We start from the raw sequence: 24275 nt of genomic DNA, 5'->3' as shown, positions 1-24275 counted from the left end.
AAATCAAAATACAAGGCAAACAAATTATGAACATCAACGAGTAAACAAACAGCTTACCTTAAATACGAATTTGTTGGCAACTCGGGAATAAACAAACCCTTAAATGCTTGATTCTAGAATTGGGTGGAGGACCGAAGGTAGACCGAAGGTGGACCGGTGGAGGTGGATCGGTGGAGGACGGAGGTAGCTTGATGCCTTGATTTTGGATTTGGGAAAATAAAGGGAGGAGGGGAGATAGGGTTAGGGAAGACTGTCGGCAGTAAAACAAAACGCAAATGTTGTGGATACAGCTTAAAAATTAGCAACAATAGCAGAGAAGATGAGGCAGAGATGATGAGGAGCTGTGGAAATGGTTTCAAGGGTGAATAGATGAGCTGTGGAAAATGTCTTACCGATTTCTAAGGGGTAAGACATTTTCCGGAAATATGGGTTGATTTTCCCCTGTTGCGGAATTAATTTTCCAAAAGAAAAATATTCTCCTCCAATCAAACATTGAAAAATGGGGAAAACTAATTCCGAAAAATATTTTCACCTTATCAAAAAGACCCTAAATTTTTCCACGTATTCCACAGGTCAATTTATGTAAGTCAAATGGGTCAATTTAATAAGTTGACCTCTATGAGTTATTTTACGCACAATAACCACGAATTTTGAGCCGCGACATGTGACATATATGCTTATGATAAAAGTTCTAATATAAAAAATATGTAATTTATCGAAACGAAACAAAATTATCCACAAGTGATGGAAAGTATTAGAATGAATTTCTTCTCCAATAATTTGAAGTAAATTCAAATCCTAAAATCAATAATATTGAAAGGGTTGGGCTTGGGTATGAAAAATTCATGTAAAATCGGGTCGTTTGTTCGGGTATAAGTCAGAAGCGGACCAAGGTCTATCTCTTTGTCTTCCCCATAAAATGCAATTGCTCTTTTTAACACAGTTTCTAAGTTGGGATTCTCAGAAAGGATTCTGAGTTTCGAAACTGTTTGGTCGCATCAGGAGAACTTATTAACATTTGTTTCACTTTGGGTTTTTTCTTTCTTTCTTTTTCCCCCAAAAATTGTCTTCCTTGAAGTTCCTCGGTTTTTTTCACATCCAAACACGTCCTTATATTATTTCATTAATACCCACCAAGTTTTACTTTTTACGAATTTGTTAATATTTTTTTTCTCGACTATTTACTGAAAAACGCAATCTGGGTTCCTAATTGTGTGAAGTCTCAATATTTTCCTAATTTTCTCTTGATCCAAACAAAAACCCTTTGAAGGTCAATTTTCTCATGGTTTAATTCTGATACAGTAGAGAATAGTTTTTACATGGGTGTTTCGTTTAAGGTTTCAAAAACCGGTACTAGGTACAAGTCTAAGCATTGTCTTCAATCGGAGGCTTCAGTTGATGTTGTCTCCGAGAATTCTAAAGAGAGCTCACGGCCTAGAAAGCTCCAGGTAATTTCTATATTTACCCATTGGCTCTTTACGTTGTTGATAGAAAAATAAACTATTGTTAAAAAGGAGAAATCTTGATGGAAGGATAATTCCGCGTCTGTTTCTTTGTTTTGCTGAACAGATCCTGCTGCTGCTACCACTTTCACTTTTTTAAAAAATACAATCATTATAATTGTACTTTTATTCTGTATAACTAGATTTTTACTTATTAGTTGGTGATAGAAGTAGAAGCTAGGGATATATTGAATTGCTGAAGTGTTTAATAAAATAGGTACTGTAGTTGAGGTTTGTATAGTTTTAATTTTTTTTCTTAAATTTCCTTAATAATTGGTATAACTTCTGATTTTAGTATAATTTCTTAGTTTGACTCACATCCCACAATTAGAGAAAAGAATAGAGAAAATAAATTAGTTTCTTTTCTTTTCTTTTTTGTGATATTGTCTGATTATATGGATTTTTTTGTGTTGATCTGTCCAGGGTGATGTTGAAGGCGTTGAGCGTGTTCCTGGGGTGTTTCAATCAATTAATTCTGATGAAACGGTTCGTGTTCCTGCAGGTTAGACTCAAAACCTCAAAAGTAGTTTGGGTTTTGTTTTCATTTTCTGCTCTCCAGATAGTTGATAATGTTTGAATTGTGCGTTGGTTTGTTTGTTCTTCCTTGTTTTTGCAGATCATGAGATTTCCTTCACCTTGAATCTTTACCCAGATGGCTATTCTATTGGAAAGCCCCAAGAGGTTCTATCTTTTGTTTGCTAAAATGACAGATTCTTTTGTTTCTACCTTGCAAGTCACTTTAAGTTAAAGCAATTGTTGAATTTTCAGGAGGCTTTGCATACTGTTCCGGATGCTCCAAAGCATCCATATGATAGGTCCTCTGAAACTCTCTTCTCAGTAAGTGTTTAATGGAATGTATATATTTTTCAGTTTTCAGTTTCTGTCTATTTGAAATAATCTTTCATCTTCATTGTTATTCCTATGTTGTTGTAAGTTGGGGTCTTTTAATCAAATATGTTTGAGTCCACATCGGAGAAATCTTCAATTTACATGGTTTGATCAACCAAGGTCTTTGATGTGGTTGGCAAAGAAATTTGTCTTACCTTCATTGAGCCTTGGTGGGTGGGGTAGCATGATCTCCGTTTTCCATTTTATAGTTCATTCTTTGCATCAATTGTCTGTAAATGGTGGGTTGACTAGTGGTTTGTCCTATGATCATGTTCCTGTTTTAATGATCTGAGGAAGCTTTGTTCAAAGATGCCTGGCCATAGTTCTCTGTTGCCTGGCAACCTGACTTAATCTTCAGCTATTTTGGCTGGGATTAACTCATTCATAAGTATTCTTCAAAAGATAGGAGAAATTGGCCTTCGATAAATTTTAAGTTTGCTTGTTTCTTAATTTTGATATTTTGAAAAAAATTCTTTTTATCCACCAGAACAATATATTTTTAGGGGGGAAAAAGACTTTCATTGATGCAGAAACCATGGTCTTTTCGATTTTTTAAGCATGATGGAAATTTTACTACATTTTAGCCATTTATTCATGTCTAGTCAATTATGATTTTGCTTTTTACTATTTACTTTCAATTTTTTACCGAAACTTAAGTTAAAAGGAAAAGACAAAAAGCAAGTAGTAAAAGTGACATCCAAATCGAATCTTTGTGATTTTGATTTGTTTGTTGGTGGAGTTAACCCACCCATCTCTCGGGACTTGGTTTGAGAAATGAAATCATTGGGGGTTTAGGAAGAATTTTGTGTTAATTTAATGGGGCTATTACTTGATATTTCCTTGAAACTGCACTGTTATTATTACTCCAATTTGCTTTTACCAAAAATTTTCCTCTAACCAGAAGCTCTACTTTCAAGTTCTCTCAATTGTTTCTGAATGTGATTTTAGGCAATTGAATCTGGCCGATTGCCAGGAGATATTTTGGATGATATACCTTGCAAATATGTTGATGGAATGCTTGTATGTGAGGTGAGTTATAAACTTGTTGTACTTATCCTTTTATCTAATAAGTCAATCATATTCTAGGCCATCCATTGAATCTGTGCTACTTCCTTCCAGTTACTACATGTCTTAACATGTACAAAAGCAAGTCTCACTAACCTAAACTGCCCATAGTGCAATCTGTGACAAAGATTGTTCTCACAAATCACTCACAAGATCACCATCTCTACTTTTTTTTTCCCTTCTCTTTCTTGTTTCCCACCTTTGTTAGTTTGTGCTCATTTAACTTTTGACTTATTTGTTGGTGTACCTGAAAGAGAGCTTTGGGTGTATTGGTTTGTGCTTATTCAAATACTTGCCATCTGTAACTATTAGATCATAGATATTGGGAATATAATATAATCATATTTAAAATTTATGTTTTTTTTCTTTTTAAGGTGCGTGATTACCGGAAAGTTGCACCTCAACAAGGACCTAACACCCCACCTATTGATGGATGCCCTATCATCAATAAAGTGTGCCTTAAGATGTCTTTGGAGAATGTAGTGAAGGATATTCCATTGAGCTCAGATAATTCATGGACATATGGTGATTTAATGGTACATACAGACAGCTCTCCCATACTTCGAAGTTGACTGCTTTACATGTTGCAAAGAATTTCTGCATTTAATCCTTTTTGACTGCAGGAAGCGGAGTCTCGGATATTGAAAGCCTTGCAACCACAACTTTGTTTAGATCCTACCCCCAAACTGGACAGACTCTGTACTAACCCTGTTCCAACTAAGGTAACAAGTTCAGAAAGTAATGTGTATTTCTTCTACTTTGAGCATCCAGTTGTGTCTTTCTTAACCATTTCCAAATTGCAGCTTGACCTTGCTTCATGTAGTTTGCGGCGAAAGAGATTGAGGCAAACTCCAGAAGTTACAGTCACCTCTACTAGTAAGTTCAATGCCAAGAAGGTTGGCAGGTTGAGAGAGGCTGGAATTGTTTCAGGGAGTTTGATGCTACAACAGGAAAATCTGATTCCTCAAAATATTGGTTCAAGCAATATTTTGGCATTAAGGCCTAAAAGTTTTGTGCAAGATTCCTCTGTTTCTGCACTTCCCATGTCATCTCAGTCACCAATGTATCCAATGGGGCTTATGAATTCTAGAAGCATGCAGGATCATGGATCTAGCTCTGTTGTCAGTGCATCAGCTGCCTCCCCTGTTGGGCAGGACATGCCAATGTCATATGCAGACAGCATAAACTCTGGTGCTTCTCTTCTTGGGAAGCGGGAGAATGCAGATGGTCCAATGTCACCCCTATCTGGCCTTAGTAAAAGAACTAGGCTTAATGCTGTTGGACCAGATGGCATTCCACAGCATCAAGTTGGGACACATATGGATGGCCTGCATGGACAGGATATGAGCTGGAAGAATATGTTACTTCCCCAGCAATCAATGGCTAGAGGAATTCAGTATGCAAATGCGGGCATGCAGAAGTATCCTCAGCAGGTTTTTGAAGGGGTTTTGAATCAGGAGGCTGGTGCAATGCCATTTTCTGCAGGACAGCAAGCATTGAGATACAGTGCCAAGGAAGAGCCATTTGATCCTACTGACAAGTTGGATGGCTCTGAGCTCAACCGGGAAGCTGATGCAAACCATTTGGACCCACAGCAGAGGCTTCAACCAAGATCATTCCATGGATTTGCGAGACCTGGTTTCTCTCAAACACCTTGGAACAATATTAATCAGCATGTTGAGAAAGATGTGAGAAAGGAAGAACAGTTCCAGAAAAGGAAATCAGTGCAAAGTCCACGTTTATCAGGTGGGGCTTTGCCTCAATCTCCATTATCAGCAAAATCTGGGGAATTTTTAGGTGGTCCTGTAGGACCTCACTTTGGAGCTGTTGCGGCAACCACTTCCCTTGGAGCGACTGTAAAGGAGAAGGGAGCTGTTAACTCAGTACCTGCTGTTGGAGGTACCCCATCTTTGACTTCAAGTGCAAATGACTCTATGCAATGGCAACACCAGGCTCAAGCTGTTGCTAAGCGAAGATCTAATTCCCTCCCTAAGACCCCTGCAATCAATACGGTTGGTTCTCCTGCAAGTGTTAGCAATATTAGTGTTCCATTAAACGCAAGCAGTCCTTCTGTTGGAACCCCACCTTCGGTTGATCAATCAGTGCTCGAAAGGTTCTCAAAGATTGAAATTGTAACTATGAGGTATGATGCCAATGAATTATTTATCCATTGGAGTTTTTTGATTGATTTCTAGCCATGGAAAAAGTAAGTTTGTGTTTCCATGCTGTATATAGTGTTAGCATCATCCTTTCAAACTTTACAGCAGGCTAGTGCTACCTCTTCTTTATATGAAACTTGCTCTACTTGCTTTTTTAATTTGTCCTGTTGGACAGTGAACACCATAACATGAAAGTAGGCACCTGCTTGGTTATGTTGTTCGTTGTTTTCAAGAACTAAAATTCATGTCTTGACATTTGCTGTTAAAAGTTGTATAGATGGCTTTATTCATGTTACGGTTCCAATTGCAGGTGTCAACTCAACAGAAAAAAGAACAAGGTTGATGAGTATCATGTCCGGAAACCCAGCACACATTCTACTCAACTAGTATCAACCTTTCTAAGCAATTTTTCCAGTAATGAGGATTTCAAAGACGAGTCGAAGCCATTGTCAAAGTCACTTTTTGGTGGCAGTGTGAATACCTATAAGACAAGAATCTTGAATTTTGTGCAGGGTGAGCGTGTTGTTCAAGGTTTGCTTTCTTGCTATTTGTCAGGTTCTGGTCCTTCAAAAATATTTACAGTTCATTTCCCTTGCTTTTAACTCTGCTCTGCTTTAACAGGGAATCTCGTTTCTCTAGTTCCTAGGGCAAGAACTAGAATGATTATGTCTGAGAAACCAACTGATGGGACCATAGCAATGTTTTATGGAGACATAGATGATGGTGATATTCTTAGTGCAGAGGATCATATTCCTCATCTTCCTACACTTCCCAATACTGTGAGTTTACTTGTTGCTGAAAGATGAATATGCCTTATAGACAATTAAAAACTGTCTGGCCCTGGGTGGTAAAAGCAAATCTCTGCCCGTAATTTATTTGAGTTTTTTTTGCTAGTTTTTCCCTCTTTCTACACTCACCTCCTAAATTTTGATTGTGGTGCTTCTGGGTGCTTACTGGTGTCTTGAAAACATATTATCTTTGGTGCTCATTCAACTTATTGTTAGTTTTCATTTGCTCATCCTGGAGATTGTCAGGGTCTAACCGTCAACAAATCTAACTTCACTTTCCTGTGAATTTAGATATTCCGCACCATTTTCTTTTTGACTCATGTTCCCTTTTGGAGCCTACGTTGTGTTCTGTTTAAACTCTGATGCGGATTTTAACTATGTTGAGAAGACAAGGACTGTCAGTTATGCCTTGTTTTATATAAAATGTTTCTCTTAGGCTGGTATTTTAATATTAAGCTAAAGGGATAATCATAACAATACAATGAACATCTGCTACACTGCATTTTGAAGTTTGTACAATTAAACCTTTATATCTTCTACTTTTCTTATCCATGCTAGAGTTCCTTCATTGTTGTTCTGACATGTTCACCTCATTAAATCCTGTAACAGCACATGGCGGACTTGCTTGCAGCACAGTTCTGTTCACTGGTATGTTAGCTGAACAGTCTTTGATATTCAGGGTTTGAGATTTTTTAGGTTACAATTATGATTTTGCTTCCATTTTATTTGAACTTGTTCATGCAGATGGTGCGTGAAGGACATCACCTTGTGGAAGATGATGTTCAGGCAAAACCAACAGGTGTGCTTGCCTCGAGCAGTCAACCAAATTCTGCTGTAACATTTCCCAACAATTCTGCATCCGATATGCAGCAGTATGCCGAAAATGTTGCAGGTCAGGCAACCAATGAAGTGGCAAAGCAGAATAGCAGTAACAATATGTCTATAAATCCATCTTCGAGTGCTCTAGGAAACACAAGGATGTTACCTCCTGGAAACCCTCAGGCCTTACAGATGTCTCAAGGACTTCTGTCTGGGGCTTCAATGCCTGCAAGGCCATCGCAACTAGATCCACAACCACCACAGCAACAGCCACAACAACCGCAACAGCAGCAGCAAAGTCAACAGCACTCCTTGCTTCAACAACAGCATCAGCAGTTCCAGAGATCACCAATGATGGTTGGATCAAATCCTCTCTCACACTTGAATGCCATTGGGCAGAATTCAAATATGCAGTTCAACAATCAAATAGTCAACAAATCTTCAGTTCTCCAACTTCAGATGATGCAACGGCAGCAGCAGCGGCAATTGCACCAGCAGCAGCAGCAACCACAGCAGCAGCAGCAAATGCAGAGGAAAATGATGGGGCTAAGTGCAGCTGTAGGTATGGGAAACATGGTCAGGATTGGGGGCCTAGGCAATGCCACTGGAATCGGAGGTGTGAGGGGAATGAGTGGAACAGGAATATCAGCTCCAATGACTGGTATTTCTGGCATGGGAAATGTGGGCCAAAATCCAATTAATCTTCCAGGTGCAAATATTACCACTGCGATAACCCAGCAGCTCCGGTCTGGAGCACTATCGTCTCAAGCTGCTCTGCTTTCAAACTTAAGGATGGGACGAGGAAACATGTTAGGCAGTCCTCAATCAAGCATAGCTGGAATGTCTGGACCCAGACAGATGCATCCAGGTTCTGCTAGTCTTTCTATGCTGGGCCAAAATCTGAACCAGGGTAACATGAGTTCGATGCAAAGGACGCCTATGGGGTCCATGGGTCCTCCAAAAATGATGCCTGGGATGAACCTTTACATGAACCAGCAGCAGCAGCAGCAGCAGTTGCAATTGCAGCAGCAACAACAGCAGCAGTTGCAGTTGCAGCAGCAGCAGCAGCAGCAACAACAACAGCAACAGTTGCAGTTGCAGCAGCAGTTGCATCATCAGCAACAACAGCTGCAACAGCAGCAGCAATTACAACAACAGCAGCCACAGCAGCAGCAGCAGCAAGAAACAACTTCACCACTACAGGCTGTCATTTCACCCTCACAGGTAGGCTCACCATCACCCATTGGAATTTCACAATTGAACCAGCAACCTCAGCAACTGCAGGCCCAGCAACAGGCCAGCCCACAACAAATGAATCAAAGGACTCCCATGAGTCCCCAACTGAGCTCAGGTGCTATTCATGCACTAAATGCTTGTAACCCAGAGGGCTGTCCAGCTAGCCCCCAATTGAGCTCTCAGACCCTTGGCTCCGTCAGTAGCATCACAAATTCTCCTATGGAGCTAGGTGGGAATAAAAGCAACTCTGTCGGGAATACATAACATGTTCTCTGCACTATCATCTTATACTAACTCTAGAGCCCCTCTGTTCCAAGCTATCCCCAGTGGAAGAACCTGTAAAGCTATTTTGCAGACAGTTTAGCATCAGTTGGTGAAAGCAGTTCGGTTAATTTTTGATAAGTTTGAAAACCAATACTTGAGCTGCCTTGGTGCCAATCCGTTACCAAACGATTTACAATGGTGTGCCGTTTCCCCATATAAAATCCTAGAATTTCCAAGTTTTGGTATATGTATAACTAAGTTTGTACCACTAGAGTATTTGGCTTAGTTGTTGGTGTGTCTATTTTCTATACGAAGATGTGTTTGAAATTGAATCCCGTCTTCTCAAAAAAGTACATTTCACAGGTACTATAAATTGTAGTTGCACATTTCATTTAAATTCCGACAGTGCTTAGAGTAGCGGTTTTCTCAATTCCTGAAGTAGAACCATTCCTTGGAACAGATGAATGGCAAGGAATCTTATTCAATTCTTTTTATGACAGATTAGCTTCTTGTTTTATAACAAATCTACCATTTTAAAGCATAAAATGGTGTCTCTCATGTTTAGCTGTGATATGGTTTCTGGAAATTTTCGTTGTAGTATTCCTTAAAGTAAAACAGGAAAGAGGAGCATGAGCCACCTGCAAACCATACTGAACTAATGTCTCGCATTGGTTCAGTATGGAAACGGAAGAGCAAAAGTATGCTAATGCAAGGTTAAAGGTTTTTTAGCAAAGCCATGAGCTAGCAAAGATGTTTCTAGCTTTAGAAGTACAAGCGCAGGTGATCTAATGCAAATGTTTTTATTCAGAATCTAGTTTCTGCTTCTAGTTTAAGAAAAATTCATGGTGACAAAATATAAAAGTTGCCATATCTAATGCTAAAAGCCTAAAAAAAGTTTCTGCTTCTTGCAAAACATTTGGATTTCACAGACTACTTGTCTTAAACTCTCGTCTACTTTTTTAGTACATTTTTTGTCCTTTCAACAGGGACAAAAATTTGCCATTAGAGGAGGATCGTGATGGAATTGTCCTGTAGATGGAGATGGAGATGGAGATGGAGATAGAATTGGATCATTACAAGATAAATTTCTTGGAGATATGCCAAGAAAATTTGGACAAATACATCAATATATATGTTACATTTTAATCGAACTTTAGCCACGATTTTATCAATCAAACTATTTACTCCAAATTTCCAAGTATTTGTTTAAAATTATTTTATTTTAACCTATAGTTTTTTTAAAAAAAATACTGAAATTGAATACTAACGATTTAATATTTCAACAACTTTGTTCATAACTTTATAGAAAGCTTTTTTTACCCTCTTCTTTGAAAACAAGGCTTACTTGCGCATATTGTTCTAGTAAGTATTAGCCTTTTGTCATCAATCTGAATGCAAAAATTACTACTCATAATGACTCACTTTGCCTTGAATAAAAAGGCCATCCGCAGCTGATGGGAGCTTAAGCATGTCAGTGGAACACTGAAATAAGCAATCAAGGTAAGAAAAATCTGGGTTTTCCATCTCAAATATAGGTAGTACAAACAGGTGGTGGCTCAGCACGTTAATTATCTAAAACCTTGGACAAAGTAAAACACTAGAATAGGTTAATACCTTTAAAGTTCCCTATTTGGATGTTGTATTCTGGCTTTTACATATAGAAAGAATAGTTTTTGTTTTGAACATATGCTCCCTTTCACACAATTCCACATTGCAAATTTGTAATTGTACCTACGAGGCGAATTGTGAGATGAATAAAAACCAGAATGCACTCCAATATTTGGTCTTGGGTGTGGACAAGAGGTTACTCAGCAACAGAGAAACCCAAGAAATTCTGATGAGTTCTTAACACTATGGATCACAGTTGAATCACCATAACTTTGCTTTCACCCAGAAGAGGAGGAACACAACTCCCAACACAATGGCAACAGGAGCCCACTTTCGAATCAAAGCCTACATGCAAAAGAAAACATATAACAAACTTTTGAATCAAGCTCTTGTTAAAGAGACCTTCATTTCAAAGCAACTTTTATCCATGGTACTTAACTAAGGAAACTTCATTCAAACCACATTTAGGTGCTAAATCCATTCCCAATTATGATTCTTTTACGGGGTGGGAACATTCAAACATCACAATGGATCTTAGCAAAGAAATACTTGTATGAAATCATTCCACACCGCAAACAAACTTTTCCCCCCCATTTATCCAAAGATACCACTTCAGCTCTGGGAGTCACATTGTGACACTGATAATAAATTGCCTATGTTCTAGCAAGAACAATAAGACTTTGCAGCAAACCTTAAAGTAACTTGAAAATGTTAAAGGCAAAAGCTAATGTCCTAACGGAAAAACAGTTAGAGAGAGAGAGATGCCCCCATATAAAAAACTAACCTGTCTATTTAAATCTCTTGCCTTGTCAGCATATATGCGAGATTCTGATGTCAAACGACTGGACATTTGGCTGACCTCTGTTATTCGCAAAAAAAGAGTGAAATTCACACTAAATTAGACAAAAATACAATTAATCAGCCAGTGAAAAAGAAGAGGGAGACAACACAGCATATAAACCATCAGGAAGAAGAAAAACGATTAGGTGACTTCAATTTTATGGCAATAGTTACAATTAAGCTAAGGTGGGTAAAAGGTATAAACATAATTAACTTTTCCCTTGTACCATATGACAATTGCTAGTAGAGAATAGAATACTAGAAGTCAAGTTCCTTAACATCAATGAGCATAATGTGAACTGATATATAAATCCAGAAATACTCAATGAGAAGCAAAGACCAGAAAAGCAAGCTTTAGCATGATTAATAAAAATCAAAGATTTATGAATGGCTAAATCTGACCAGTGACAACCAAAGGAACAAATTACAAAACCTGCACATACACTGATACAAGAAACATTGAATGTAATTCTAAAAACAAATATATAAAATGCAAAGAACTAAAATCATCCAGTCTTTTTAGTCAATGCTCCAACATGTATTACTTAATTAAGGGTAATTTACAAATTTTAAAGCGGGGCAGGTAGAACCAGATATAGAAGCAACAGGCTGGTCTTGCCTACCAGGTCCCCCCCCTCCCTTTTAACCAGTAGATGCAGTACAAAGCAATGCATTAAAATACTAAAACACAGTTACCTAGCTCATGATTGAAAAAATCAGCATTCATCATGGTGCATCATTAATTCAAACACAACTCAATTAATTATCAAATCAAATGTCATAAGATAGACTTAAGTAATTCTGAAAGGTAAAACGAATATCTTACGGTCCAACTTTTCGCCAACACCGAGAACTTCTTGTACATTGCGAGTCATTATTTGGTGAACTTCATAGAGTTCATCATTCAACTTTGCAATATTCCGTTGAGTACGGGTGTCCTGGTACAACTTTTTTGTCTTCTGTATGAATGTGTCTTAAAGACAAAGAAACGATAAAATCAAGCCTAGTAAGAGAAGCAGCACAAAACAAAGTAGAAGAAATACTAGTTGGATAAGAAGCAGAAAAGGCCAAAACATACAAAAAAGGAGCCTACCAAATTTTATAAAGGCGTAAGGCCTGGCAGCCGTTTCAATTTGAGCTCCATTAACACGCTCAAATTCATTCTTGAGGTCTTCCAGATATTGAAAGGCAAGTTTCTTAGGATAAGATCGATCGCACATTGTCAAGTAACAAACACGTCCTTCAATGATATAGCTAAGAAGTTATGTCAAAGGTAACAGTAAAACTCAGACGCATTACAACAACAAAAAACACTGAGATTCATGCACAAATAAGTTTCATTATGGCCTTCAATGATATAGCTAAGAACTGATGTCAAAGGATACTGGAATACATATGGGCCGGTTTCAATAGACATCCTTGAAGCCTCATTATGGCCTTTGGAGAGATTCTTAAATAAAGCCTTAACTTGCTGTTTGTACATTTCAGCATCTACCAGATCACGACCATCATCTAGTCCCTCCGCAAGAGGAAGACCATCAGTAACACGGGCAATCATTGTCATCTTTACCATCTTTACCACCGTATTTCTCAGCTAGACAAAGTCCCTTCAAACTAATATAGAAGCAAATTAACACCCTGATTAGACATTGAAAAGCAAAACTCAATCTAAGTCAGAACTAAAACCCAAATTCCATAATATAATATTCCAATTTCTTTAAAAAAGTATATAGATATCACAAATACCAATCGACTATATTTTGATAATTTGGTTCTCAAATCTTAGTGCTACAACTAGCCACCAAAATGATGACAACACAACAATCTTCAGTCCAACAAATATCATTACAAACAATGAAAATTAACCAAATAAAAAACATTAACTTGATTCTTGTAACACTTAATTCTATAATCCTAATATTCACTAAACTCTCATAATCGACCCAAAGCAAGATGAAGCCAATTTTTCTTTTCTAATCAAAAGGACATTAATGTGCCCAAAGACAACCCATCTAATCTATATCATCACGATCTAACAAACTAATATCTTTTTTTCCCGGGATTCAAAAAAAAATCCAGAAATACAGTTGATGAAAAAAAGAAGATCTCCCCTCAAAAACTTCCACAGCATTGCTAAGAAAACGAACGGTTCCTTTCAAATAATTATAAGCATATTCAGGAATTGATGAACAAAAAGTAAGTGGCGTTAAACGAGTACCTGATTACAGAATATGGATATTTGGATTTTCTCCTCGATTTCAACGATCTGAAGCACAGGAAACGGTCGATGGTCCGACACGACTTAAAGAGGGAAAAAATAAAAGGAGAGAGAAAGAGAGGTAAAAATAAAATAAAAAAACAATAGGGGTTTTTTATTAGAAAAAGAAAATTAGTAGAAAAAATAGATAAGCTTTTTTTCAGAGTTAATAGTATTAGATTTCTTTTTGGATTTATTGAATAGGATTTAATATTATTAGATTTCTTTTTGTAAGTTTAGATATTACATAATTGGATAATTAAAGGATACGGAAAAAATAATAATCATTTGTTTCAACAAAAATACAATTAAGGTTTGAAAACAAATTGCACTTAAACCCATTTTCAGTGCTTTGGATCATAATTTTTAAATATTAAATAAAAAATAACCTTCTTTTTTTGTGGGGGCAGAATAAGATTCAATTCAGTTTAGATAATATTTAAATTTTATTGTGAATAAAAAACAATTTAAATCGATTTCTTATTTTTTTTTCTTTTCTCAGCCTTGAAATTGATGTCGTTGCAGACTTCCAATATGATGCGGGCTCTAGTAAACATATACACTTTTAAAAGAAACAATTAGCCTTTTTTATTCTAAAAATGTCACTCTTATAGCCTTACGAGAATATAATGTTTACGATCTCATAATTTCTTGTATAATTCAACCTATGAATTGTTATTATGTAATAATATATTCTTTTTTATCCAAAGTTGCAGCCATCAATTTTCGACTGCAATAGTATTGTGACATCTACCCTAATAGTGAAATCCGAGATTCATTCATATAATAACCCCTTGGGTACGATGTAGCTTTAAAACTTATAATTAATATCTACACCTTAATGAACCTACAAAACACAAAGGATTAACCCGATATCTTTGGAAACAAAAAAAAAAAAACCTAAAGGAAAGGTTTTGTTCGAATCCGAGCATATTTTCAGACTACAGCTTCGTTTTACCAAGAAAAATAACAAGAGATAAAAAGTAGTAATGTTTTACTCCGCATTGTCAATAACTTTTGATTAATAAAGAGATATACATCACAATTCACAAGGCAAGAGCAAAAAAAAAAAAAAGGACAAAAAAGAATGCCTCTGCCTCCAGTCTGGACTGGACTACCAAAATCACAATGATTTACTTTATGCCATAGGCGATACCAATATACAACATGTATCTCAACACAACAATAGAAAACTTACTAGAATTATGAAGAAGGCCTCTATGCTTCACCGTGTCGCATCTGTATCTTTTACATTATATATAATATATATTCCTTTTTACCCTACTCTTTATGATGAGTCCAACCAATTATTGTCCTGGAGTTTCTTCAACATGGGATATCTTATCTAGGCTTGTTGTCGCTACCCTTGCTTCGGAATGATGAGAGTGAAAAGAATGAACGCGGTGCTGCAAAATTGTTGCCGGTTTAGGTATACCATTTACAAATTCATATCATGGGTTCAGCACAATAAACAAATCAAAAGCTTCATCCATATATGCATAACAGATTCTCCAATATGTCATCAACAATCTATGAGAGGATGGTAATTGTTTGACATAAAGTAGATTCAAGAAAGAGAAATATCCTACTGACTAGATTGACATCAATAAGGAGTCACCTTTTATGGAGCTTCCTGACATATGATCTTCCCTTAATCTGAAGTTCGCGGGTACTGCTGGAATAGAAGTACGTAAGGATTGAACTGCAAGGAACCATTAATATGATTCTACTTTATCGGTTTCATATATGCAACAAAGAAATGGGGAAATTGCAGCAAGGAGAGGGAACAAGCATAATCAGGTTATTCTCTACAAGTAGAAAGTCCAAAGCAATTGTGTCCAGCTCAATTTTGATAAAGCATCACAAGCTAAAATCTTCCATAAAAGTAGGTGGTGTGGAGCAATTCATTTATTAGAATAACAATTATTGAGCCATGCATATGCAATCAATGGATATTCAAAATAATTAACAGATAATCATAAATATACTATTAAGCAAGTAAGAACAAGGTGATTAATGTATAAAGGAAAAATGGGAGTTACCCTGATCATTGAACAATTCACTTTCATTGTAGCCATCATCAGAAGGGTGGCCCTGCGGAAATCCCATTCTCGACTTCCTCAAGTCTTCGGATGAACGACTTGCAGGATCCCTGCCATCCTCAGTGTCATCATCTCCCTCAGAAGTTGTAGCAGATATCCAGTCCACCAAACTGTCTGTCCCACGGCTTTTTCGTCCAAATTTCAATAACCTTTTGATCCCTTTTGTCATATCCCTACGTGGCTGATTATGGGTTGCATTAGCAACAAGAAATGGTTTCTGAGCACTTCCCCATTTCTTTCTCATTCGAGCAGCATCCACCCCTGTTTGAGCAAGAGGGTGAGAATTCCAAGATGCAGGGCTCCCAATTGGGGAATCCATGGAGGCATCAATATCTGAAGTCTCCTGGGGATAAGAATATGTATTGTGCATGCGTGAATTCCAGGACACGGGACTTTCTCCTGGTGACTCCTGCAGGGATACTGCAGTATGGAATGTAGTGAGCATTGGAGCAGGCAGTTCGGCAACTGATGCAGGGTCAACCTGAGAAGGAGACCTCAAGGAATCACAAATCTCCAACCCCGAATTATCCAATTTGTCTGATTCCTGGCTCAGTCTAGATCTTCCATTTTCCATGTCAACAGAATCATCAACAGCCATAGTTTCAAGCTCGTCCTCTTCGTCTTCATTGGCCATATCCATGGAATCATCTGCTTCAAATTCTGGCTCATCGGACTCTTCGCCATTTGGAGTCGCAAATGTCTCTGATGCTTTGAACTTTGCAATATTCACTCCAGCACCAGGACCAAAACCATTACCTTTCCGGAGGAAAGGCTTTGCTTCCTCGTTCTTCAGAGATTTATCATTGAAGCTCTGGCCCATCTGCTCTTTATCAAATTTCAAAGGTGCCAAACCTATGTCATCAGAGTTCAAGGCTGGCACATCTGAAACATCTACAGGACCCGCAAAGCTTTTCCTGTGGGACTGAGACCGTCGAGACTGTTCATCCTTGCCAAGAGCAATCTCTTCATTATTACTCTTGCTACGAGCATAGTTTCTCGCTTGGAAATGGCTAGTCACCTTGCCGGCTCCAGAAGAGGGCTTTGTATTTTCTTTTCTGAGATCAGAAAAGTTGGGAACTGACTGAACAAGAGGATTTTCAGATTGTGCTCTTCGCCTTCCAGAACTGGGATTCGAAACTTTAGCTGCTGAGCGTGGAACTGTGACTGCTGTGGTGCGAGGAGTGGATAGAGAGGCATTTCTATTGGGCAAAAGCTTCTTAGTGTTGGAGCTCCTAGAAGAACCATCTAGAAAAGATGCATCGTTATACGATCTATCCTGTCCATAGTACTCAGGAAGATCTTCATCCTCTTCACTCTGGATTGAACTTATTGGATGCTGCCAAATGCATAACCTTATCAAAATTAGTAATAAATATTCAATCAGAAGTTTTTCAGATCCTCAAAACTTAAAAATGAAGGTCCAGTCCTACCAGTTATGAATTTTTAGCATTTATTTCCCAAAAACATTAACAGCAACAGGAAATACCTGCTCCCTCTGTGACCTTAAATTGAAAGACCTCCCTTTCTCTGCTTGTCGACGAGCACTAGATATAGAAGCCTGTCTATCAACAGTACCAGAAAACTTGGCCTTCATCTCAGTTCTACTTTGCTCAAGGATATCTTGCATAGCCTTCAATTTGGCTTCCTTCTCAGCCCTTTTCGAACTCCATTCTTCCCTCAGCTTTGCATCTCTCCTTTGCATATACTTTTCGTAAAATTTTCCTCTAGAGTCACCTGAAAAGCTGATACTAGAGAAATCCTGCCTCAAACTATCAGCACAGTCCTGGTTATTGACCATCTTTGTAGGAGGGGTACAAAAGTTAGCAATATTACTCAAGCTCCCCACTGATTCAGATGTTGAGTTTTTGTCAGGTAACTGCACAGGAGATACATCTACTGCCACAGGCTTGTTGTACTGTGAGCTTCCTTCCTGTTCAATCTGCTCATCAGCAGGCTTGCTTCTCCTTGCAGAACTTAATTGATCACCAGGAACCCGACGTTTGTGCTCTGCAAAAAGCTTTTCAAGTTCATTTGCCTTCATTTTTAACTCATCATTCAGCTCCTGGTTTCCCCTAGTCTGCCTTATCCTCGGAGTTTGATCTACTGGAGCCATTGGGGTAGTTAAACTCTCTTCATTCTCAAGAACCTTTTTACCAGGAACAGACTTGTTATTTGCATAAATAGAACCACCTTCTTCCCTCCTACCCTGTGACTTCTTGCTCTGTTCAGATCCTACTGCAACCTGTTTCTTGAACTTCATTTTATGCACTCCAGAACCCTCGATTTTGCTTATTTGCTTCTCAGTTGATGCTATGTCTTTCGTTCCCACTTCCTCAACTTCCCCAGTAAAAGATCTCCACTGCAGCTGTGGCTGAGTAGTGTACTGATCACCTTCACTGCTTTTATACTGAGCCTCCTTTGTTTTTAATCCAATACCACCTTCAAACTGCGCCGATAATGTTCGGGAGTGACCTGGAGCCCTAAGGCGCACTTTTCTTATTGATTGTTCTTTGTTTTGAGCCTCTGCTCTATTCTTTAATTCACCCTCAGGTGTAGCCTCCCCCACTTCATCTGCAAAAACTCCAACCTGTGACTGAGTGAGCTGGTTTTTAACCCCCACAACCACAGCCTTATCAGGAAAAACTCGAGAGTGCACCTCCAAACCTCTCCTCTCTCCTGTTAAGGAACCCTTAACCTTCTGTTGAGAAGCAACTTGATCACCCAGCTCGACCTGTTCAGACTTAATTGTAAAAGACTGATATTGGCCGTTCTGTGATCCCAGTTGATCCTTCTGATTTATCCACCCCTTCAACCCAACACCCTCTTCTTTCCCCGAAAGATTACCAACCTGCGATTGCAGTTCTCCTGGATCTTTCAACCCAGAACCAGCTGCTTTATTAGGACCACTCGTGGATTCAACTTTACCTGAATTAACATTGTCACTCAAACCCTTTTCATCTTTTTGTTCCGTATCATCTGATAAGCCTTGAAACACATTGTTTTTACCTTGAGACACTGAAGATGAGGAGGGTGTGCACAAAGGGCTATTATCTGGGTTACCATCCTTCTTATCATTACCCAAGTCAATGCTCATGTCACTTACACCACTCCATCTTCTTAACACCGCCTTTTCAGCAACTGCAGGAGCAGCTGATACATCAGATGAAAGTCTTCTCAGTTCAACAGATTTGCCAACAGCAACGGGTTTGCCTCCAGAACTTGAGCTCTCCTTCTGTTTATTCTCGAAGAGATTGATTCTATCCTGTACACTAAGCCGCCTAGTCGGTTGACTGACTTGACTAGGTGATGACTCAGTCACCCCTTCCTCTTTCTTCTCTTCTTCCTTGTTTTCAACGTGAGAACTTTGTTGTGAAGTACTTGAAGGGTTTGGTTGTTGAGATGTGGCTAGCTTTGATTGGTCTATATGGTGCTGGGTCTGCTTTGTGTTTGGTTGTAGTTTTTGTTCTTGGTGCTTATTTTGGCAAGGTTGGTGGGGCCTACTATTAACATGGAACCCATTGTGGTCTTCATCGGGGTCATCGATTGACATGTCAGATCCCCATGAGGCTCGAACCACCTGATCATTGATACCTGATTGACATGGGCCAATCAGTTCTGGTCTTCTCTGGCATAATGATAGGAATTTGGTACAAGCCTCACTGCACAAGTATTAAAAACTTTTACATGAGTAATTATTACCAACATTTTCTTACTATAATTTTCTTTTTCTAAAAAAAAACGACCATATCTCACTAATTTCTGATGCCCACTTTGTCCTTAACAATAAGGACATAAGACAAAATTGCAAAACGTTAAGCAAAATATCAGGCAACTTGCAAAGATATCAAGGCAAGCATGGCCAGCCCTTGTTACCTGAGGAGCTCCCCTCAGGCAAGCAAAATGGAAATTTTGATTTTTAGCCCCTTCATAATTTATAAATATTTAAATTAATATATGGAAAATTTGCACTTTGGCGCCCAAAAAATGATAAAAAATTGATTTAGTCCTTTAAAAATTATAAAGAAATAGGCTATTAAAATGGTGAAATTGCATTTTTGCTATCATAAAAATATACAACTTAATTCTGCTCCCCCCCCCCAAAAAAAAAAACAAAGGCTTTGCCACTGTTAATCACTCAGTCCTTTAACCTACTCGGGTTTTCACAAAAAAATCCACTTTGCAAGGGAACCCAATGCTCCCAAACAAACCAAAGACAATCATCTTTAAATTAACCCCATGTTGAAGAACATGCTACTTAGATCAGTTAATGAAAATGAATAGAAAGAGAAAATAATAATACAGAGGAGATATCATTTTAGGACATCAAATCAGCCCAAGGTTACCTTCAAAAAAGCACATGGTATGATCTCATTTTCAAAATAGCTTGGCAGTTAGATGATACTATTTCAGGCAACTAATGGAGATTATAACTCAAAAACAGCTAGACAAGTCTGGCTTGCAGCAAAGCTAGCCCCAGAACAAGGACGGTAAAACCATGCTACCATATCTTTTGATCTAGAAAATCCAAACATTTAAAAAAAATAAAGAAACTAATTCTACCATTGTTGTAACTAGATGCATGTAACAACTCAGATATAGTGGTGAAATGGTTTAAGAGAAGGAAAATCTTGAATCAACACTTAATTCTGCATCGAACAGCTCATTTTCCCTCTTCAGTACTCAAAGAGAAGGCTCATGCCTTGTGCAATTTCTATACTTCAATGGAAAATGTATGAACATCAGTAAAATCCTTTACACTATATTTGGTAGGAACCAAAGAGGGGCAGAAGGAAATTTGTTTGATCTAATGGCTAGGATTGTCCACCTCCTTTCTTATATTTCAAGCGACTCAAGACATAACATGGTTTTTTATCTACATTTCCTTCTTAATTACCACAATCCAGCAGATAAAACAAAGTTGGTCGAAAAATGGGAGCACACCAAAAGAAACATCATCCCATTTCACATAATGCTATCCACACCTTTAATGTGCAGTATAACATCACTGTAAAAGATGGCATTTACCATAAGAGATATACAGCTGGACAAAGACCAAATATCTCACTCTAACCAAGCCCCACTTACTATAATGCACCCTAGCTAACATGAAAACTAGCAGACTTGAGAGGCAGAAAAAAAAAAAAAAGAGACCACAATATGTCCCTGAAAAGGGTTTCTAGGTTCTTACTTCAAGCAATGAGCACCAAACCGATCTGCAAATTGTTGGAGTTCAGACACAGTGTCAGGGTTAAAACCAGCTGCAGATGAACGTGTGAAAGCTGTTGCCAAGTCCTGCTGAACTGCAATAAGACGCACATCAATAGCTCTTAAAAGCTCCTTCCTGTGTAAATTGGAAATACAAGCAGCAAATTAGAAAGCATAGGTGATGAAGCCAATGGAAGATCCAATAGCAATAACAACTGCTTTTGCATGATACGTTTTGGACACTCTGAGCAACTCCATTGCCACGAGTAACATGCAATGACCCAGGCAATATTAAATACTGTCCAATTTCTGCATAGCTAAATAATATTTTCTGCATAGCTAAATTAATCATTTCATCTATGTTGCTTTGACTCTTCATTTTTCTTGAAGAACCTTTGTCCGCCACATGTCCAGACATAGGTATAGAGATATAACTCCAAGGACCCTCCAAACAAGGAAAAACTTCCAAAAAAGTTGAGCACACTGATATTTAACACATAGCTGCATCAGAACTGACACCCAAGTACTACTAACATAGACCTAAATAGTTTCTATTCGCAATACAAGTTCTACTAAGAGACCTCTGAACTTCCTAATGCCAGGAAAGGAAGGCCACCCTTGCATAGCATGTCATCATGCATCAATTGAGGAGGACCCAACTGTCAATCCCTCCCATGCCTAAAGCATGGACAATGTGTAGCAGGTATAAAGTTTCAACAGAAATCAACTTAACAATTTTAAAAAGATGTACATGCAGCAGTATTTGAAGTCACAATCATCCACGAGTTTAAACTAATCACAATTTAGCCAAATAAATTATGCCATCACAGATCTGTAAAACCTAAAAAGAGAAACGGAGTTACTTTGTTGCATCAGTAGCTGCCATCGTTCCTGCATCATCTCCACCTATCACAAATTATCAAAACACTCCGTAAGTTTTAAACAATGACTTGAAACAGGGATACAATTACAAGCCCATCAAACAAGATCACAGACTTGAGATTTTACCTAACCACTAAAATGCATTAGTAAATATGATACAGATAAACATACTAAATATTATTATTTAGAAGTATAAAGACAGGAATTTTTCCCTATCCTCATTGTTAATGCATTCGGTGATATGCTACACTTTATACTAGTTCAAGAAAAAAAATTTCCCTGATATCTACAAGGATTCAAGTAAGAAATACATTATCTTTTCCCTGATAAAAGCAATAACAACCAGCAAAATGTCAGCAAACACAAATGCTAAAACTAGTGATTGTCTAACAATATTCCACATGGTTAAAGATATTCCATCACCTCCATCAAGGCTCATGATAAAATGAAAATATTGAAGTGAAATATTTGTGGAATCTAAAGCTGCATTTGTAAAAAAAATTATAATAAAAAAAATTATAATAACAAACTTTAATCTACAATGAAAACAGAAACGAACAATGAAATCATTAAAAGAAAACCATTTAGGATGGGAGAAAATAAAAAATAAAACCCACCTAATGCGCCAGAAGGCTGATCTCCCACCCCCTGAAACATAAGGGTTACAGGATTCAGTATACTCTGAAGTAAAATTGCACCAAATCAACAAAGCAAGCCTCCTATACATTATAGATAAAGCACATTAATACCTCTGAATATATTCTTCGAGCTGCTTCCAACTGAGACATCTCTGCATCCAATGTGTTCACCAATTCCAACACCTCTGGTGTACTAACAAATCGCACAAACCTGGAAATAGGTGCCAATCATATAAAAATTTGAAGGTAAAACTGCCCATATGAAATGACAAGAAATGCCACAGATGTTGAATATCTCTAACCTCTCAAGTGTTCCTTTTGTGAACCAAGTCTCGGCATTTTTACACTTTTCAACTTCAAGCTTAATTGATTGAAGTGACAGTGCAACCTGTTCTTCTGCCACCTTTAAATGAGTAACAAAAGGCTTTACTAATCCAGAAGCAAGCTTTTCCAAGTTCCCATCGCTCGAAACAAACAATTCACATCTGACCATAGGAACACACAAAAAAAAGAGTGCAATGGTTATAAATAGAAAGAAAATTAGGAACAATGTTGAATGTCATAGATTGATATCCTCACCTAGAACGTTTCGGTGACAATTGGAACACCGCATAATCAAGAAGCCTGTCAGGTTTCATCTTCACTCTATAATATTTACAAAATTTTCGAGCCTAAAACTTCACATGCGCAAATATACTTCTTAGGGAAACAAGTAGCCAATGTCTGCTGGCATAAATAGCAAATTTCAGAGCATAAGACCTTAAAGCTCAAACCAACAACAAAGATGCTAGAGTAAAACATATAAATGAATATAAAATCCTTGGATTTAGAATTTTAACTTATTACCCTATATGTGCAAATCAAACGATGAAACCAATACCTTATAAATTCAAATTTCAAATGAAAACAACATTATAGAAACAACAAAGTTGGAGTAAAGATAATTAAAAATCCCAACAACTTTAAGGGAAAAACATCCCTACTAATTTTAGACCCAAAACTTACCAAAAATAAACCGTGGATCTCAATCTAAAAACTCAGATGAAAACAGAAATGCACCTGGAAAAAATATACTCTTGGCACCAAAAGCAAAACCCATTACTCACAGATATAAATCAGATACAACCCAGATCTGATTCCACCAAAAAGCTCCAACTTCAATTACTAAAATAAACTACAACATTTTCCACAGAGACCCAAGATAAAGAAATTCCAAATGCAAATTGCATGCTAAAAACAGGAACTCAAGAAAGAACTAAACTTCATTTGAAGTGAAAATAGGAGTGTTGGATCCATTGAGAATCAAAGAGTTACCTACAAGGGAACAAAAATAGATGGTGAGATCTTGGAGTAGGGAATCGGATCCTAGGAATCGACTCTCAAATGGGCACCTGCATTTGGTTTTTTTTTTTCTGTCCTTCTTTCTTCTTTTTGTAGTTTAAGTTCAAAGAAGTTGAAGAATTTAAGTCTAAAGGGTGTTTATTTTAGTTATTTTATTTATTTAAGTTTGAAGAAAACCCTAAGAAAGACAAAGATGGTTTACGCTTTACTCATTTCTCAAATGGCAATCTTTTCTTTCTTTTTCTATGGTGACCTTGCTTTCTCTCTCTACACTTCTCTCTCTGCCCCTAAAAAGATACAGTAGAGAGAGAAAGGATGAGAGAGAGTATGTTTTCTTTCGGACAAGTTTTTAACTTTTTAAGATTTTGAAACAGCAATGATTCTTTGCAACAAATGTCCCTCCATGTTTACAAAAAAGGGCTTCATTTTTGTCATTTTAAATTACGATATTCTCCTTTTAGTTTTTAGCGGCTTCATTATTTGAATTTTTTTGGTTTTGGATTAACGATATTTGAATTTTCTCTGTTTTCCAAATAATTAGATCTCATCTGAAATTTGAACCAACATAATCCATTTATCTATATGTTAAAGATCTATATTAATTTATCTTTTTTTTCAATTGAACAATTGAAGGATAGAATTTTTTAGGATGAGGAATTTAAATTTTTTAAGAGTTTTATA

At 37.5% G+C, this 24275-nt stretch overlaps 3 protein-coding genes across 13 annotated transcripts; 1 reads left to right on the top strand and 2 right to left on the bottom strand.

The window, feature by feature from the left end:
* Positions 1-899: 899 nt before the first annotated feature.
* Positions 900-9206, top strand: LOC107906063 (protein PHYTOCHROME-DEPENDENT LATE-FLOWERING). 2 transcript variants are annotated; one of them, XM_041093783.1, is made up of 12 exons: positions 900-1448; positions 1926-2004; positions 2119-2183; positions 2271-2339; positions 3339-3419; positions 3830-3991; positions 4079-4177; positions 4259-5598; positions 5925-6127; positions 6236-6393; positions 7012-7050; positions 7147-9206. In XM_041093783.1, exons 1-12 carry the CDS (start codon positions 1320-1322, stop codon positions 8719-8721), a joined length of 3999 nt encoding a protein of 1332 aa, XP_040949717.1. In that variant the 5' UTR covers positions 900-1319; the 3' UTR covers positions 8722-9206. The 2 variants fall into 2 exon arrangements, with proteins under 2 accessions (XP_040949717.1, XP_016688407.2); XM_016832918.2 differs by having other exon boundaries at positions 5925-6145.
* Positions 9207-10222: 1016 nt separating this feature from the next.
* Positions 10223-13579, bottom strand: LOC107906062 (25.3 kDa vesicle transport protein). 3 transcript variants are annotated; one of them, XM_016832915.2, is made up of 6 exons: positions 13388-13579; positions 12555-12783; positions 12263-12423; positions 11996-12142; positions 11114-11190; positions 10223-10674 (listed from the first exon to the last, which is right to left on the bottom strand). In XM_016832915.2, exons 2-6 carry the CDS (start codon positions 12740-12742, stop codon positions 10591-10593), a joined length of 657 nt encoding a protein of 218 aa, XP_016688404.1. In that variant the 5' UTR covers positions 12743-12783; positions 13388-13579; the 3' UTR covers positions 10223-10590. The 3 variants fall into 3 exon arrangements, with proteins under 3 accessions (XP_016688404.1, XP_016688406.1, XP_016688405.1); XM_016832917.2 differs by having other exon boundaries at positions 12263-12378; XM_016832916.2 differs by having other exon boundaries at positions 12555-12807; positions 13388-13537.
* Positions 13580-14413: 834 nt separating this feature from the next.
* LOC107906061 (uncharacterized) lies at positions 14414-23999 on the bottom strand. Of its 8 annotated transcripts, none has more exons than XM_016832906.2 (11): positions 23568-23999; positions 22833-22976; positions 22556-22738; positions 22365-22464; positions 22233-22263; positions 21597-21639; positions 20717-20869; positions 17015-19187; positions 15469-16864; positions 15045-15128; positions 14414-14832 (listed from the first exon to the last, which is right to left on the bottom strand). In XM_016832906.2, the coding sequence occupies exons 2-11, from the start codon at positions 22889-22891 to the stop codon at positions 14768-14770; spliced, it is 4287 nt and encodes a 1428-aa protein (XP_016688395.2). In that variant the 5' UTR covers positions 22892-22976; positions 23568-23999; the 3' UTR covers positions 14414-14767. The 8 variants fall into 8 exon arrangements, with proteins under 8 accessions (XP_016688395.2, XP_016688400.2, XP_016688401.2 ...); XM_016832911.2 differs by having other exon boundaries at positions 15045-15101; positions 23568-23964; XM_016832912.2 differs by having other exon boundaries at positions 15045-15098; positions 23568-23964.
* Between the last annotated feature and the right edge of the window lie 276 nt (positions 24000-24275).

This window comes from Gossypium hirsutum, chromosome D05, assembly GCF_007990345.1.
Source record: "Gossypium hirsutum isolate 1008001.06 chromosome D05, Gossypium_hirsutum_v2.1, whole genome shotgun sequence".
Taxonomy (NCBI): Eukaryota; Viridiplantae; Streptophyta; class Magnoliopsida; order Malvales; family Malvaceae; genus Gossypium; species Gossypium hirsutum.
The sequence above is the reverse complement of the archived record's forward strand: the minus strand, read 5'-3'. Positions and strand labels throughout refer to the sequence as shown.